This window comes from Cyprinodon variegatus, unplaced genomic scaffold, assembly GCF_000732505.1.
Source record: "Cyprinodon variegatus isolate N-32 unplaced genomic scaffold, C_variegatus-1.0 Scaffold40, whole genome shotgun sequence".
Classification (NCBI taxonomy): domain Eukaryota; kingdom Metazoa; phylum Chordata; class Actinopteri; order Cyprinodontiformes; family Cyprinodontidae; genus Cyprinodon; species Cyprinodon variegatus.
Genome location: NW_015150493.1, coordinates 57,255 through 73,242, shown reverse-complemented (window position 1 = coordinate 73,242; position 15,988 = coordinate 57,255). Strand labels below are relative to the sequence as shown.

Genomic DNA, 15,988 nt, shown 5'->3' with positions numbered 1-15,988 from the left:
ATTCTTATTATATAAAGAAATACAAATACTAGATTAAATACAACGAACTCTGTTAAACTTGCATAAAAGATGCAATAGTGCACGTATTTGTGGTTTTCATTGTACGACGTGGTGCAATCCCCATAGTTGTTCAATTCTGTTCACTTTTGTTATTATTTATACATAAGTTAGAGTTAGTGATACTCTGTAAAAAAATACAGGTAATGCAGCATGGAGAAAATCATTGGACTTTCTGTTTATATCCTCAGATACAATCTTAAATGTGTAAAGCTTTAATTACTGAATGTAATGGAAGCCTGTCTTTCTAAATACAATAAAAAAATATTTAAAAAGAAATTTTAAACATATAAGAAAAATTAAAACATACTTAATGTTTAAGAAACTGATATTTTTTAAGATTAATTTAATTTTTAGATTGTGTCCTTTTTGGTTCTCGGTGTTTTTAGCCTCACCTTTTCAAACTGGAAACATTGTTTTTATGTCTGACTGTTGTCCTGTGCGAGTACGCCCCCTGGTGGCGGGTATCAAGCGTCTGGCGAGGGAAGTGCCACCGTGTCCAAAGTGAACCTGTCTGTCCCAGAGTCTGGAGACGTCTCGTTTAAAGTAGCGGTACCGGGCCTGTAAAGTCCTGAGGGACACGACCTGCCGCGGGTTTATTGCTTACATTGAATTCTTTCGTTACAAGGGTCAGTGTATGAAACCTCCAATCTGGAGCGAGGCGGCAACAACAGGAAGAAGAAGATAGAGGAATTCTCTAGGTCTTCTCGGGAGAAACTGGTTCAGTCGAAGAACAAGATGTTCTCCAAATTTACGTCCATTCTGCAGCATGCTGTTGAAGCGGTGAGTATTTGTATTTTAAATTGTTTTGGGCCTCTATTTATGATATTAAGTTTGGTCAAAACGGCATATTGTCTCATTAAGTCGTTAGCATTGGGCTGCTAACTAGCAAGCTAACAGTTAGCATGACAAATCGGCTGTGTCACCTTGTTTCTTGTCTTTCACTGCTCTTAGCTTTGGTTTATTTTTGTTTTTTAATGGCTCTAAATGTTGAAAGTTGTATGTATTATTACTAATGACCTAAGATAAACCTTTTAGATCTTGATTCGCCAGCTGAGCTAAATGCTAAGCTAATGTCGTAGTTAGCTATCCTATTTCAAACAGTGATGACGAGGGGTTGAAATTTTTGGACAGTGTTTTTTGATGTTGCGCAAATATACCAGAGCGAATTTGTGGCCAATCTGCCTCAGTAATTAGTGAAAAGTAAAAATTAGACGTTTTAAAGCTCCCAAACAATAAGCACTAGCTTACACCTGTTTCCAAAACTGTTCTGCTCCCATTGTTTGCATCTGTAAACATTTGACTGGTTTCCTGAAACACATGTGCTAACATGTTTTAATTTAAAAAAAAATATATATATAAAAGGCTATTATTAATGGGATTTGGAAAGGTATTTTTGTTTATCCAGAATGCCTTACTCTTAGTTGTTTAAATACATTTACCATTAAAACAGTAAATCATCTTCTACCTGCAAAATTAAAGGTATTAATTAGTTTTATTATGGACGGATATCAGGGACTGTTCTAGACAGGGGCACTGGCCCCCCTGTACTGGAAACTGCTAAAACTGAAATATAAGCAAGTATTTTTTTTCTTTTCTTCTTGAATAAAGTATATTTTCCTTTGGTTTGAGCAGGTCAGTAAGAAAATGTGCCAGGGGAATAAGATGGTTTACAAAGGAAAATATAATCAATCCTATTGCAGATCATCTTATTCACCTGCTGGAATTAGGCTGAAATGCCTTAATTTCTTTCTTCCTTTTTTTTTTTTTAAGAAATGTCTACTTATTGTTAATGTTGATACTTTTTTTTATGTGCTGACTGAAGACACCATAACTGATGTAAATCATTCCCTGGTCCACTTCAGTTCAATTTACTTTCAAAGTAAATTGAGTTTTTATTTCATAGATCAGGAGTCTACAACCCCTGTTTTTTGTCTCACTTAACATGATGCACTCTTGTCCTGCTTTCTTTATTTATTTTTTTATTTCTTCTTATTGTTATTATTTTGTTCTGTGTCGCCATAAAAAAAAAAACAGGCCTCCCTGGTAAATTTTGTCTAGAACCACCACTAGTTCAAGTAACAAATGTTTATTTTTTGTTATACAGATGCATGAAAGATGTTGCAAGAAATATTTGATTGATTTGGGGAAGAAAAAAAATCACTTCTTGAAAAATAAATGCAGCACCCTGTGAATGCACCCTTATACAAAATAGCAATGGTTAGGTTGCTTAGAGGGGGAAAAAAAAGAAATGAAAGATGATTTTATTTAAGATATGTTTAGCTTGGTATTATTGGAGATTCCAAAAACTGCAGCACCGGAAAACAAATAAAAGGCTGTTTTTTGAATCGCCATCGCAGCCGTTTAGACGGTTAAAGCAACAATGTAATTTATATTTATTTGTATAACACTATTCATACTTAAGTTAATTCTTAGTGATTAACAGTAAAGTTTATATTACAGCTACATTTTAAAGAACTGAAAACAGACATCTAAACATAATACATCACAAAGACATGATGATATTTTACCACTATAAATGCTTATTTTCACATTGGTTTGTTTTTCAGCTTGCCCCATCTCTGCCCTTGCAAGAGGATTTTGTCTACCACTGGAAGGGAATTACGCATTATTACATTGAGACTTCTGGTAAGAAATGTCTAAGATGTGGTCTTAATAGCTGTGATAAAGAGACTGATTGTTTCATAGGTTTATTTCTGTGTTGTTTACTGGTTGGTCCATTAGCAGCGTTGCTCCTTTTTTTTGAATTAGCTGAGAGCAAAATGGCATTTTCAAAAAAGGGATAGCTTTGGTTGAGCAGAAGTGCTGTTTTTTAAAACTATTTTTACCAGACTCTGGGAGGATTATCCTAAAACATATTTTATTTTGATATCATTACTGTGTTTTATGGACTCTACCCTCATTTGTGTTGTCTGTAAACTTAGATGGATTACTTTTAAGATGGATAAAGATCAGTGGAAAAAAAACAATAATTATGTATTTGGAAGGCAAACTGTGTATTATAGAGTAGCTTTTTCTGAGAAAGCACACAATAGAAAATAACTTAAAGATTCAAAGAATGCTGTTTGGTTGCCTTTCATCATACTGGGTTTCCTTCTGTGTGTTAAAGTAGTTTTAGCTGATAATACCACACAAATGTCTGATGGTTAAAAAGCAAACTCTTCAAAGTAATACTTCTCATCAGAGCTACACAATTTATTGAATGTACTTCTCATTACAATGGAAGTCTTAGCTAATAAATGCCTTGATGTAATTTATTGGTGTTATATTTCAAGGGAAATGCACCAATACTAATGACATTGTTGTCTGCTTCGGACTTTCTGAACTAAACAGCTATATATAATGCATCTCTGTCAGTGGCACTAAAATATTCAGATATTTCCTTAACAGATAAAGAGTGATTTTGTGAAGAGCTACTGTTTACCCAATTATTGGGTTTTTGCTGAGCTGACACATATTTAGTCAAACCTTTTGTTGTTGCGTTTGTATTTTGTGGCATTTAGATTATCTTCCAGTTACATATTTTTTCCATGATTTGGTTTACCTAGAAGACGACTTTTACACAGGAAATCTAGATACATTAGTAGTTTTTTTTTTTTTTGTTAGATCTCACAAAGGATTTTGGTGAAATCTTTAATTTCCTCCATTAACTCAGTCTGACCTTCCTGATAATGATCCTGTTCAGTGTAGCCACATTTAGTACATAGATTGAGCCTTCTGCTTTGATAAAGTGACTTTAAGCTTTATGAACATGTATGTATATGACATTATAATTAGGGATGAACTGAAGTGAAAATTCTTGGCGGAAAGCAAAAAAATTTGGAAATCAAGGCCGGAAACCAAAACGTAAGAAGAAGTTACTTTAAATATTAAAATCAAAGCATTTCCAGCTACAGTGTATACTAACTATCAAAAAACTCATATTAGCTTGTTAAACTCAAGGTATTTCAATAAATTATAAACTATTTAATAACAAATGTTCCAAAAATATTTATTTACCAGTGACATTATTATAGTCTTTACATTTGCAGAATCTCTAGGAAACTTTTCTTGCCTTTTCAAGCACATCATCCTCAGACTCAGTGGCATGTTTGGTGTCAGTTTCCTTTTCGGTGTCGCATTCTTCTTATATGCAGAATGGCGATAGGGACATTTTGACTTCTGTGGCATTTGGTGCCACTGACCTGAGCGCACAATGAGAACGATGAGCAGCGATTAAACTCGCACCCTCTCACTCGCACGCTCAATTTTCTGTCTCTCTACCTGTGCTCCTTTTCTTCGCGTGCTTTCCTTGCGATCTTTTTGCACCCGCACTGGGAGCGCTGTGTGTCATGTCATCACAAGTTTCGGCTGTTTTGTTTCGGTTTTAAATGTCCAACCGCAGAAAACCAAAAATTAACTTTCTAGTTAAAGTTGGACGAAAGTTTTCAGTGGCTGAATATCTGGTGCATCCCTAGCTATAATATTTAATCGATTAGGACCCATGTTTTATGATTATTTGTACACAGCTTACTTAACTTACAAGAAAGAAAAGTAAACAAACAGGCATGTCTATTTTGTTGTTTTATCTTTTGCAGGTGTATGTTTTACCCTGTTTTGTATTTAATTGATATTTTGTCCTATTTTTATCCACTAATCCATCAAAGCACCAAACTTCATACAACAGATCAGGATCCAGGGTTTAAATGATCAGTTTCATTTTTGTTTTGTTTTTATCTGATGTGGAAATGTGGAAAAAGTGTTTTTATTTTATTTTTGGGTATTTATTTTACTTTGGACATTTTTCTATATGAGGATGGTTTGTGTTTCTGTTAGATGACAAAGCCCCAGTCACAGACACCAACATCCCGTCCCACCTGGAGCAAATGCTGGACATTCTGACCCAGGAGGAGGCTGAAAGGGAGTCTGGTGAGACTGGACCCTGCATGGAGTACCTCCTGCACCATAAGATCCTGGAGACCCTCTACACATTAGGCAAAGCTGATGTAAGGAGGTGTTAAATGTATATATTTCTAGATGATGTTTTTTTTTTTTTTACATATATATATATTTTGGTAAAACTTTCATCTGTACTTGTTGTGCAGAGCTGATTTCTGAACATTATGTTTCAGTGTCCTCCTGGCATGAAGCAACAAGTCCTCACCTTTTACACCAAGCTGCTGGCTCACATCCGTCAGCCTCTTCTGCCACACATCAACGTCCACCGACCTGTGCAGGTAGAAATATTGACTGGTTGTTTCTGCTCTTGGTTTATAATTAAACATGGCGGGACATGTCATTTATTAGGGGCTTTTCCATCTCATTAATGTGTCAGAAAATGATCCGGCTGTGTGGAGAGGTTCTGGCTGCACCTACAGAAAACGAGGAGATCCAGTTTCTTTGCATCGTCTGTTCCAAACTGAAGCAGGACCCGTACCTCGTCAACTTCTTCCTTGAGGTGGGTTCTTGTCAGTCTTGGAAGAAATAGGAGATTCAAGGTTTTTATTAATTATAAAAATGTAAGAATGTTTTTTTTTTTTTTTTTAATGTTTGCAGAACAAATCAAAGAGATCTGACATTAAGAGTCCTGCTGCAACAGAAGCAGCCAACGCTGGTGTCCTGGCTCCAGACACTGGTCAGTCTCAGGCAGACCCCCCTGGAGAACCACAAGCTGCTGCAGCTGCTGCCTCCACCTCCAGCCCAACTACTAACAATAATAACACCAACAACTACAACTTGGTCACCTCACTTCTGAACCTCACAAAGAGTCCCGTAAGTGGCTCCTTCATGGAGAGCTGCTGTTTGTTTTTAAATATTGATTGTATGGTGATTGTTGTTAGTGCTGAAAACTACTCCAAAATAAAGTTAGCAAGGCATTTAAAAATAAAGTCAGATGATGCAGAGAGATGCAAAAATCTATTGAACGAAAAAAGACCTTCAGCTGATAGCAGGATGGTTAAATAATTGTAGAGCTTTCAGCCTCTGTCCTGCCTAAAAATACTGAAATCAGTAAGGAATTTTTTACGATACACACTTAAACTTAGGCTGGGGCAATGCTATCCATGCTAAGTATGCTCTAACATAAGATAGTATATATTAGGGCTGAAATACTAATCAGATAATTGTGACTAATCGGTTATTGTAATAATCATCAACTAATTTAGTAATCGTTTAACCGTTAACTGGAGTGTAGAGATTCTAAAACATGTCTATAGCTGACATAGACCCACTTACAGCAGTAATTAAACCAAAATAAAATATATATATATGTCAATACGCTCTATCCAGCACTGCTTAAGTGGAAAAGTTTTACTTTCACTACGTTCAATTTCGTTAAAAATCTTTAAGGAAACTTTAGCTGTCCATTTATTATTCGAAAAAATAATCGACAGATTAATCAATTTAATAAAACAATTGTTAGTTGCAGCCCAGTATAGATAGTAAACCAGTAAATAGCAGCGTTAAAACATTGGTATCGGCAAATCAATGCTTCAGTTAAAACTGAAGATTAGAAATAAGCAGAAAGAATCTGATCGCTTCTGATTTGAAAGTTTCACCTCATTATTTTTGTTTTCTCTTAAGGATGGCAGGATAGTGGTGAAAGCATGTGAGGGCTTAATGCTCCTCGTCAGTTTGCCAGAGCCGGCTGCTGCGAGGTGCTTAACAGAAAACACTGAACTCTGTGAACTGCTCACCGAAAGGCTGGTCTCCTTTTATAAAGCCCTGCCTCCGTCCATCGATCCCATGGACATCGAGACGGTGGAGTCAGTCAACTGGGGGTGATTTGGTTTTTTATCGTCTTTGAAGCACATTTTGTGTGTAACGTTTAAAATGGCCTAACGAGTTATTTTTCTCCCTTTTGTCTACTTTAGTCTAGATGTATACAACCTGAAAGAGGACGCTGCCGTCTTCACAGGGAAGAGAGCTTTGATATCATTCCTGTCGTGGCTGGATTACTGCGATCAGCTCATCAAGGAGGCTCAGAAGGTTTTTTTTTTTTTTTTTTTAACAGCTCTGACTAGCTGTGCTCTGATGTGTCATACTGTCATCTGGATTGACAGAACTATTGATGTTCTCTCTCTAAGAGAGTTATTTATTTAACGGCACAGAAGGCTGATCTGCATGTTTTGTTTTTCTGTCTTCCAGTCAGCAGCTGCAGTGATGGCAAAAGCAGTGAGAGAAAGGTTCTTTGTGTCCGTGATGGAACCACAGCTTATGCAGACGTAAGTGCTGCACTGATTCATCCGTCAATCATCCAGAGTTGACATTTGTAGTCATGTCGGCGTGCTGTGTGAGTCGTGACAGTTCTGAAACATGTGTCCCTGCAGGTCTGAGGTGGGCATCCTGACCTCCACAGCCCTGTTGAACAGGATCATAAGGCAGGTGACCTCGGACGCTTTGCTGCAGGAGATTGTTTACTTTCTGCTGGGAGAGGACAAGGAAGCAGAAACTCCGGCAGCGATGGCTCAGAATCCACTCAGGCACAGACTCATCGAGCACTGTGACCATCTGTCAGATGAGGTTCTCATCACATTGGATCTATTATATCAAAAATGTTCTGCTGCAATACAATCGCAAGTTTTAAAGTGTTTTTTATAACAGAGCAACACAAAGTAGTTCATGGTTGTTAAGTGGATTAATAAATTAAGGAATTTATTTTATAGATAATCATTTGCATTCATGTGCTTCCTGGAGTAAAGATTAGAACCACCTCCAATCACAGCTTTAAGTCTCTGCTGCACATAGAGATGTCTGCCCATTCCTCCCTACTAAATAGCTCAAACTCATTTGTCTTGGAATGTTACATTTTTAGTCTAACCACTAATTCTTGGTTATACTTTTATCTTGACTTTGAATGGATCATTTCACCACAGGATGTAAACCACTGCATCAGAGCTCAGGCTGCTTATTTGGGGTATTTTCATGATGGCTATAGGGATAGGCAAACTATTTATCATTAATTCTTTATATTTGATAAGACATTTATTGTGCGTCGATAACATTTCCATAAAGTGAATTGGTATTGTTGGTTTATATTTTTTTCCCCAGCTAGTTGTTTCCTAAGAGCAGCAATAAAATTATTATTATTATTATTAGAAATATATATTTTTCTTAAAGAATGCAACTTAATTTAATTTACAGTGGGTTTATTAATACAAATCCACCACTTAATGTGTCCTAAAGTATTCCTTTTAATAATCAGCAAGTTGTTCCTCGTTGATAATTTCTTGTTTATTTGTGAAAGCATATTTTTCCTTGTGTGGCTTTAAATGGGATTAAATCAGCAATTTACTGGTCATCTCAATCCATTCCAATAAATAAATATGGGGAGTGGTGGCCTACTTTTTACAGCATTTTGCTTGGTTCTGAGTTTCAGCCCCACACACTCCCATAGACCGCCATTCTGGGTCCCTGAGCAAAACCCTTAACCCCATACTACTCCCGGTGCACCGCACAATGGCAGCCCACTGCTCCCCAAGGGAGTCCACATTGTGGGACAATAAAGGGATTTACATTTTAAACACCATCTCTGCACTTAAAAAGGGAAAACTCCTGCATCCTCTCAGTGTTTTGCTGCCTACTGCAGTTAATTTAACATTATCGTTCCACATTTAGCTCCATCCGTCCTACTGTCAATTCATTCATGGTGAAGAGAAGCCTTTCCGCAGCATGACACGGCCACCATCATGTTTAAATGCTGATGATATAATGTTAGTTTTCTAGTTGCCGTGAATCTCTCAGCTGCTGTTCCTCGCCAAGCCTGTCGGTTTCGGACGGCAGCCATATTTCAGAAGGTTTTATTTATGGTTTTTGGAGAAAAGGTTCAGGATGAAGAGTCAGATTTAGATTTTTATTGTATTTAGAAAACATGGTGTCATTTTCTGTCCACTTAACAGTTGTGTGCTCCTTTGTGTTTATCTCATGAAATTAAAGAATACTATGAATGATATGGTTGTAATTTTCAATGATATTTTCCTTTTATAAGAATTTTCATTGGAAATCTTTTTTGTATTGTACAGTTGTGCTTGTTTAGGTAAATAACTAGCTACTGAAATGAGAAACATGAAAGCTAAAAATCAGTAATTAGAGCATGAATGGTTTTTCATGCACATCTATCACACAAAGCAAAGATGAATCATTTTTGTATTGTTAAAGCAAAGGCAGCCTACCGTTTGTCAGTGAACAAACTCTCGGCTCGTTGTTCTGGCACATCACTTCTTCCCCCTTTTGTCTGCAGATCAGCATCATGACGCTGCGGTTGTTTGAGCAGCTGATCCAGAAGCCCAACCAGCACATCCTTCACAGCTTGGTGCTGCGCAACCTGGAGGAGAGGAACTACCTGGAGAACAAACCGCAGGAGGAGCGGGAGCCCCTGGAGAACGGCCAGCCCCACGATGCTGTGTAAGGACCGGCTGCGACGACCTGCAGACTTAAACCAGCTTTTCTGGAGAGCTTCTGCTCAAACATAAAACAGTGGAAATAAACAAGATGCATCAGATCTGTGTTGTTAATATGCTGCCACTTGTTCAGCTTGTTTATTTTCATTTTCTCTGGTGCTGTGATTAAATAATGATGCTTCTAATGCAGCTCAGCTGCCTCTTAGCATAATTCAAAGTTGTGGGAGAATGAAATCCAGCGAGCATTAATTAGCCTCCTTCCTTGTCGTTGGTTAATGAGATCTAATGAAACAATTTGAACAAATCCTCTCCAGATTTCTTGTTTTCTGTTTCTCCACCAGCAGCTGCTTGATATGCTGCAGATGTTTTGCACCTGTTTGGTGAACGTTCCAAATTAAGATCCAGACATTTTCAGATTAGGGTTCTGAGCCAATGGTATTAAAATATAATTTGATAAAAGAAATAAAATAGGTTAGAATTGCATGCATTTCATAAAAATATGATATTCTCAAACAGTTCCCTGACGATTAATAAGAACAAATCTGCATCTTGTCTGCAGAGATCTGGAAGAGGATCCGCTGTTCGGAGATGACCTCTCCCCAGACAGCAGGCTGTCTGGCTCCGACTGGATTGGCTCCACCCCCCAACACAGTCCCGATCACGCAAAGTCTGACGGGAAGACGGAGGTTCACAAGATAGTCAACAGGTGCTGAATCTGTCCCTGATGGGCTTTTCTATTGAGCCTGAAAATTCTGACTCTAGCCCGTCTTTCCTGCAGCTTCCTGTGTTTGGTGCCTGATGAGGCCAAGTCATCGTATCACGTTGAAGGCACCGGCTATGACACCTACCTCAGAGATGCACATAGACAGGTAGGCTTCCCTCCTCCCTGGACACCGACGCAGAGGTAGCCTTTTTGTCTTCGTTCAAGCGTTTTGTTGCTCTCCTCAGTTCAGGGACTTTTGTGGCATCTGCCAGCGGTGGGACTGGAGAGGAAACCCAAAGCCTCTGGAAAAGTGTAACTTGGACATGCCGTTCTTCGAGGGTCACTTCCTTAAGGTTCTCTTTGACAGGATGGGTCGCATCCTTGATCAAGTGAGTTTGATATGATCTAAATTCTTGTTGGGATCAATGTCAAGATAAAAGTCGTTTTTCAGTCTGTAAGTAGAAGAAGGAGGAAACTGTTCAAATGTCTCTCTTAAAATACCGAAAATCAAGTTCTTTGTAAATTATTGCGTAAATGCTTGTGAGTGGCCTGCTGTCTGTAGGGCAGCACCTGAACATGAATGAAATATTCAGGAAGTTAAATAAAAAGGTCTTAAAAGTGTTAAAAGTATTTTAGAAACCATCATATAAAAGTGGCTTTAACTGTCGGATAACAAAAAAAGACAATCTGGGATGTGCAGGTGGAGCAGTGGTTGCCCATGATCCATGTATGAAGGCCTTAGTGCTCGACACGGCCAACTCAACCAGGGTTCGAATCCAACCTGTGGTCCTTTGCTGCATCTCTCTCCCCCGCTCTCATTCCCTCTTTCCTGTCAGACTACTGTCAAAAAAACAAACCACTAGTGCTGTAAAAAAAAAAAAAAAGACAATCTGGATATGAATAGGTTCTCTGTTCATAAAAAATATCTAATGCTGTATTCAGACCATCTATTCTGATGTCCCTAAATACAAAATTGTGTAAATGATTCTACCTGGTTTCTACTTAGTTTTTACCATTGTTTGGAGAATGTCTGTCTCTACAAGCATTTATGGTGGATTTATCTAACATGACTTTGATGAATCCATTCTTGGTCATACATATAAAACAGAGGTGTCAATCCTTCAGAGGTGCTCTATCCTGCAGCTTTTAGCTGCCTCCTCTCTCCACCCCACCTGTCTCTACAGAACAGAATGGTTTAGAGTTACTCTTCACTGATTTAAACTATTCCTTTAAGGGCAGATTATACTCCTGCAACCGCACACATCAAATGTCGCTTGGATCTTGTCGCGAACCAGTTTTGCTGGTATGCTTCTGCACCATCTGTCTGAAATTTTTAGGGACGCACAGCAGTTTCGCGCAATGGGGAGCCTATTAGAGCAGTGTTTTTCAACCCTGGTCCTCGAGGCACACTGCTCTGCATGTTTTGGATGTTTCTTAGCTTCAGCACACCTGATTCAGATGATTGCAGTTCAGCAAAGCCTGATAATCTGCTATCAATTGATAACAGGTGTGTGAAAGCTGGGAAACATCTAAAACATGCAGGGCAGGGTGCCTTGAGGACCAGGGTTGAAAAACACTGAATTAGAGAACTCGCAAGAAACAGCCGGAAAGGCATACCAAGGACCAATCGCAGCTGTTTTTTTGTCTGCGTGACGAAGGTTCCAGAAACTCTGCATTGGCCTTTATAACTGTTTAGTGATGTGGTCCAGCTGGCTGGTAAACCTCAGATCTTTGGACCCTCCATCAGTTTTTTTTTTCTAGGATGCCATATTAATTAACCCCACAGCATAATACTGCCACCTACATACTTTTCTTGTTTACTGCACTGGATTTTATTGGTATATGTGTTTGTTTCCTGATTGATGTAGCAGTAGAATTGATTTCTTCCCTCAGGGGACCGTAGTGGGAAAAATACTCCCCATCCAGTGATGAAAGGAAAGAATTATTGGGAATGGGTTTCTGTGTTTTTCTACTAGATGCATGGTCATGAAATTGATGCATAGTAATTTGTAGAATCTAATTTTATTTTTACAGCGATGTTGTTTTTGGTCATTAGGGGAAAATCAGTGCTGTCTGTGTCTGATGCAGCTATCATTAGCATTGTTAAATCAAACTGTTTTCTTCTTTTGTCCTGCAGCCTTACGATGTAAACCTGCAGGTGACTGCTGTGCTCTCCAAGTTGTCTTTGTTGCCACACCCACACCTGCATGAATACTTGCTGGACCCTTACATCAGTCTGGCCCCCGGCTGCAGGTCCTTGTTCTCTGTCATAGTCCGGGTAAGACGTTCATTTATCGGTGCACCTCTAATCTCACAGTCATTAAAAGAGAATATCAGTCTTCCTAAAACAAAAGGTGTTTTCATATTTGTTTTTAAACTTTAATAAAGAATAGATAAAGTTAATCATTTTTTTCCTTGTATTTTGTGGCAGCTACCTTGAAATCTTCAGAAGCCTCATTTGTTTGTTAACTGTGAGAAAATTGCTGCTGCTTCAGTTCTGTTCCTAGAACTAAAGTTACTACCTGGAGAACTTTTTCTGGGAATTACTCTGCTTATATATTTACAGGCTTGTTGAAGCAGCTACTTTATTTCACAGACTTCACCCCCCCACCCCACCCCCCGCGCTCCACTTTCCATTTATTTTATTTGTATTTTATCCATCAGATTAACCCAAGAAACATTTTTCAAATCTTTTAAAAAAGAAAAATCAGAAATAAATTGCATTCAAATAAGCTTTAATGATATAGTGCAGGGGTCTGCAACCTGCGGCTCCAGAGCCACATATGGCTCTTTGGACCCTCTCCAGTGGCTCTTAATAGTGGCTAAAATGTATATAAAGAGTTAAATAATTTACTTTAATATATACCGGTATCAATAGCTTTAGTGTTTTTTATAAGTGGGAAAAGAATGAGATTANAAGAGACATTTTTCTATGAATTAGCTTGAAAATTATATGTTTTAACATTAAAAATACATGATTTGTTGATTGTTTGAGATGGCAACAACTAATTTCCTATACAAGATTAAAAAAAATAAGGTTTTCTAGAAAAAGTCATGTTACATTTTGTGGCTCTAAACAACATTTACTTAGTCGGACTCTGGGCAAAACGGCTCTTTGGATATGAAAGGTTGCAGACCCCTGATATAGTGGAACAGTCCCCCTCACAGATCACCTAAAACCAAGAACACATAATACTGAATCATTATAGTATAGTGAAACACTGTGGTGGCAGCATTCTCTTTTTTTAGCAGTAACAGAGAAGCTTGTCAGAGGGATTGAGCTGAAAAGAGGAAAAATGCTAGAAAATTAAACCTGTCAGATGTTTTTTTTAAAGAACATCAATGAACTTCCAAAAAAGTTAAAAAACACTTTTTTCCAAGTTTGAAGATGTTTCTCTTCCCATCCAGGAAGCTTTTTCAATTCAAAATGTCAGGAATAGCGTTGAGTACCGGTCTACCCCTTGTTAGGGGGTTGGAATGAATCCCATACCTGTCTATGTCTTTGTAAGGGGCATTGTAGGCTAACAAAAGAAGCCAAACGACCCCCATTCCAAGTGGTAGACCTGTTCGTCCGTTTCAATTTGCATGTTTTTTAAAACAAAAACAAGGCTTTGTGGGCTACTGTACGTAGCCTCAAACCCAACGCCATTCCTGACATTTTGCATTGAAAAAGCTTCCTGGATGGGAAGTGAAATGTCTCTAAACTTGGAAACAAAGTCCAGTGGATTGTTTTCTTCACTTTTTTGGAATGACTATGACCTGGATGACTGTGAATCTTCACCAGCAACATCAATGAACAAACAGCAGAGCAGCAGCTTTTGGTAAATATGTGCAAAGAGTTTTACTCTGAAGTGAGATATTGCCATGATGAAACATGGTGGTAGTCGCATCATGCTGGGGGATTCTTCTGCCGGAATACAGACTAACCATGTGTTATTTTCCTTCTCTTTCGCGTGCAGAATTCTAGTGTGACAGAAACCTGTGGGTGTTTTTGTGAATTCTTGTTAGGTGGTTGGAGATCTAATGCTGAGGATTCACCGCATCCCAGATTTCACACCCAAACTGCTGCTGGTGAGGAAGAGATTATTAGGCTTGGAGCCAGAGGGAGTCACGTACGTACCTCCACGCTGCATGAGGTGCCTGTGCTTTAAAGTGACTTTATAAATACACTCACCTCTGTCTGTTCTCACAGGGTGGACCACAGTACGCTGCTGGAAGGGGTCATCGTGTTGGAGGAGTTCTGCAAAGAGCTGGCAGCCATCGCCTTTGTCAAATACCACGCAGCAGCCTCGTCCACGCTGTGAAACTCCCGCTGTTCCACCATCTGCCGCAGTCAGGCGGATGGGCCAGGACCAACCGGGGCCTTCCAGGGTGCTGGGGACATTGGGTTGGCAGAACTTTACCACTAACTGGGTTCACCTGCAAGACTGTTAGGATCCCACATGGACGGGTCCCATCATTCCCCTTCCTCTGACCTCTGAGAAGGTGGGAGCGCAGACGGCGCCCCGCCAGCAGAGGAGACAGAAGACAGGGATGGTGATCGAGGTGCAGACGGCAGCGGACTCTTTTCCACCTCTGTGCAGTTTCTCACTGCCCTCCACCCCCCCACCTGTCTTCTACCTTGGAGTGAGCGTGGAATTTTAAAATGGAGGAGTAAATGTGCGTGTTCGTTTCGTCACATTGCCGCCTTGTTTGTAAAAGTCATTGCCTTAATGTGGAATCAGACCTTTCAGTTACAGCAAAGTGTTGCTCTTTCAAACATCTCATGTTGTCATTTTGAAGACAGCAAAGGTTCCTACGCAGTCTGGAATCCAGTCAGAAACATTTGTATTTCCAGATTCCCTCCTAGTTTCTTCTTTCTGTCCTTTAGTTCCTCATGGACTGAAAATCCTGGAAGATCGATTCCCCCTCCTCATAAACATATCTGTAGTTACATCCATAGTGATGTACTCTACCCATTTTAAAAGCCAAGTCATCTTATTTATTCTTTATTTGCTTGCAGGTTGCCTTTTTTTTTAATCGAACGTTTTGATGACGAGTCGGTTTAACGACTGACTGCAGAGACACTGTTAACTTTAATTTGTTTTGATGTCTTTCCTCGGTTTGGCTTTAATGCTCGTTCCTTTTACCGCCACCCAAAGATGTGACCCTCCATCGCAATTTGCACACGGACCTCACTTCGCTGCACTGGTTACATCGTAAAGATAAGGACAAGGCTCTCATCAACAGACCGAGTGTTCATCGTTTTACTCATCAGTGTTCATAGTGAGGTTCCCACTGTGGGGTTACATAGAACATGTACTCAGAAATGACTGTTATATTAGTTTAAATTAGGTTTATTTATTGTAATTTTGACTTTAATTCACAGGCTAATGTAAAGAAACAGAATGTTCAGCTGTTAAAAGTGGTTTTAGTTTTCTGGTCGTGAAGTTTATAAATTTTTTTTGTCTTTTTATTATGAAAACACAATTTCTACCAGATTTTGCAAAGTAAAGTTTGGAGAAACTTATTTCTCCCGACTTTATTGGCCTAATAACTCATATCCCCCAAATTTGGTCCGAGCTGCTAACACTTTGTAAAGATTGCAGCCGCCTTGTTCATCGATGTCAGCAGTTTCACTGTTAACCAGGTCAAGTTTGGAGTTCAGCTGCATGTAAGAACCTGTAGATGTTTGATGACTCGACATAGATGTAGCGACAGATGGAGGCGTGGGTGAGCGCAGGAATTTTTAGACTTTGTAAACTGATTGGGAAAAAAGAAGCAGAGGGTCGCTCATACTTATCTTATATGCAGATTTAGTTTTTTTAATGGTAGCTGAAATTGACGTGTA

The 15,988-nt window shown here is 38.9% G+C and overlaps 1 protein-coding gene across 2 annotated transcripts in view; it reads left to right on the top strand.

Moving 5' to 3' along the window:
• Positions 1-15,617, top strand: part of fam160b1 (family with sequence similarity 160 member B1) — an 18,827-nt gene extending 3,210 nt beyond the window's left edge. For both annotated transcript variants that reach the window (XM_015369972.1, XM_015369971.1), the window contains exons 2-18: positions 686-840; positions 2,628-2,706; positions 4,894-5,063; positions 5,190-5,294; positions 5,393-5,515; positions 5,614-5,829; positions 6,640-6,836; positions 6,930-7,044; positions 7,204-7,280; positions 7,386-7,578; positions 9,296-9,459; positions 10,015-10,161; positions 10,234-10,324; positions 10,404-10,547; positions 12,296-12,436; positions 14,167-14,270; positions 14,351-15,617. In XM_015369972.1, the coding sequence (XP_015225458.1) occupies positions 686-840; positions 2,628-2,706; positions 4,894-5,063; positions 5,190-5,294; positions 5,393-5,515; positions 5,614-5,829; positions 6,640-6,836; positions 6,930-7,044; positions 7,204-7,280; positions 7,386-7,578; positions 9,296-9,459; positions 10,015-10,161; positions 10,234-10,324; positions 10,404-10,547; positions 12,296-12,436; positions 14,167-14,270; positions 14,351-14,462 (2,333 nt within the window). In that variant the 3' untranslated portion in view covers positions 14,463-15,617. The remainder of the gene's footprint in view (positions 1-685; positions 841-2,627; positions 2,707-4,893; positions 5,064-5,189; positions 5,295-5,392; positions 5,516-5,613; positions 5,830-6,639; positions 6,837-6,929; positions 7,045-7,203; positions 7,281-7,385; positions 7,579-9,295; positions 9,460-10,014; positions 10,162-10,233; positions 10,325-10,403; positions 10,548-12,295; positions 12,437-14,166; positions 14,271-14,350) is intronic.
• Positions 15,618-15,988: the final 371 nt, after the last annotated feature.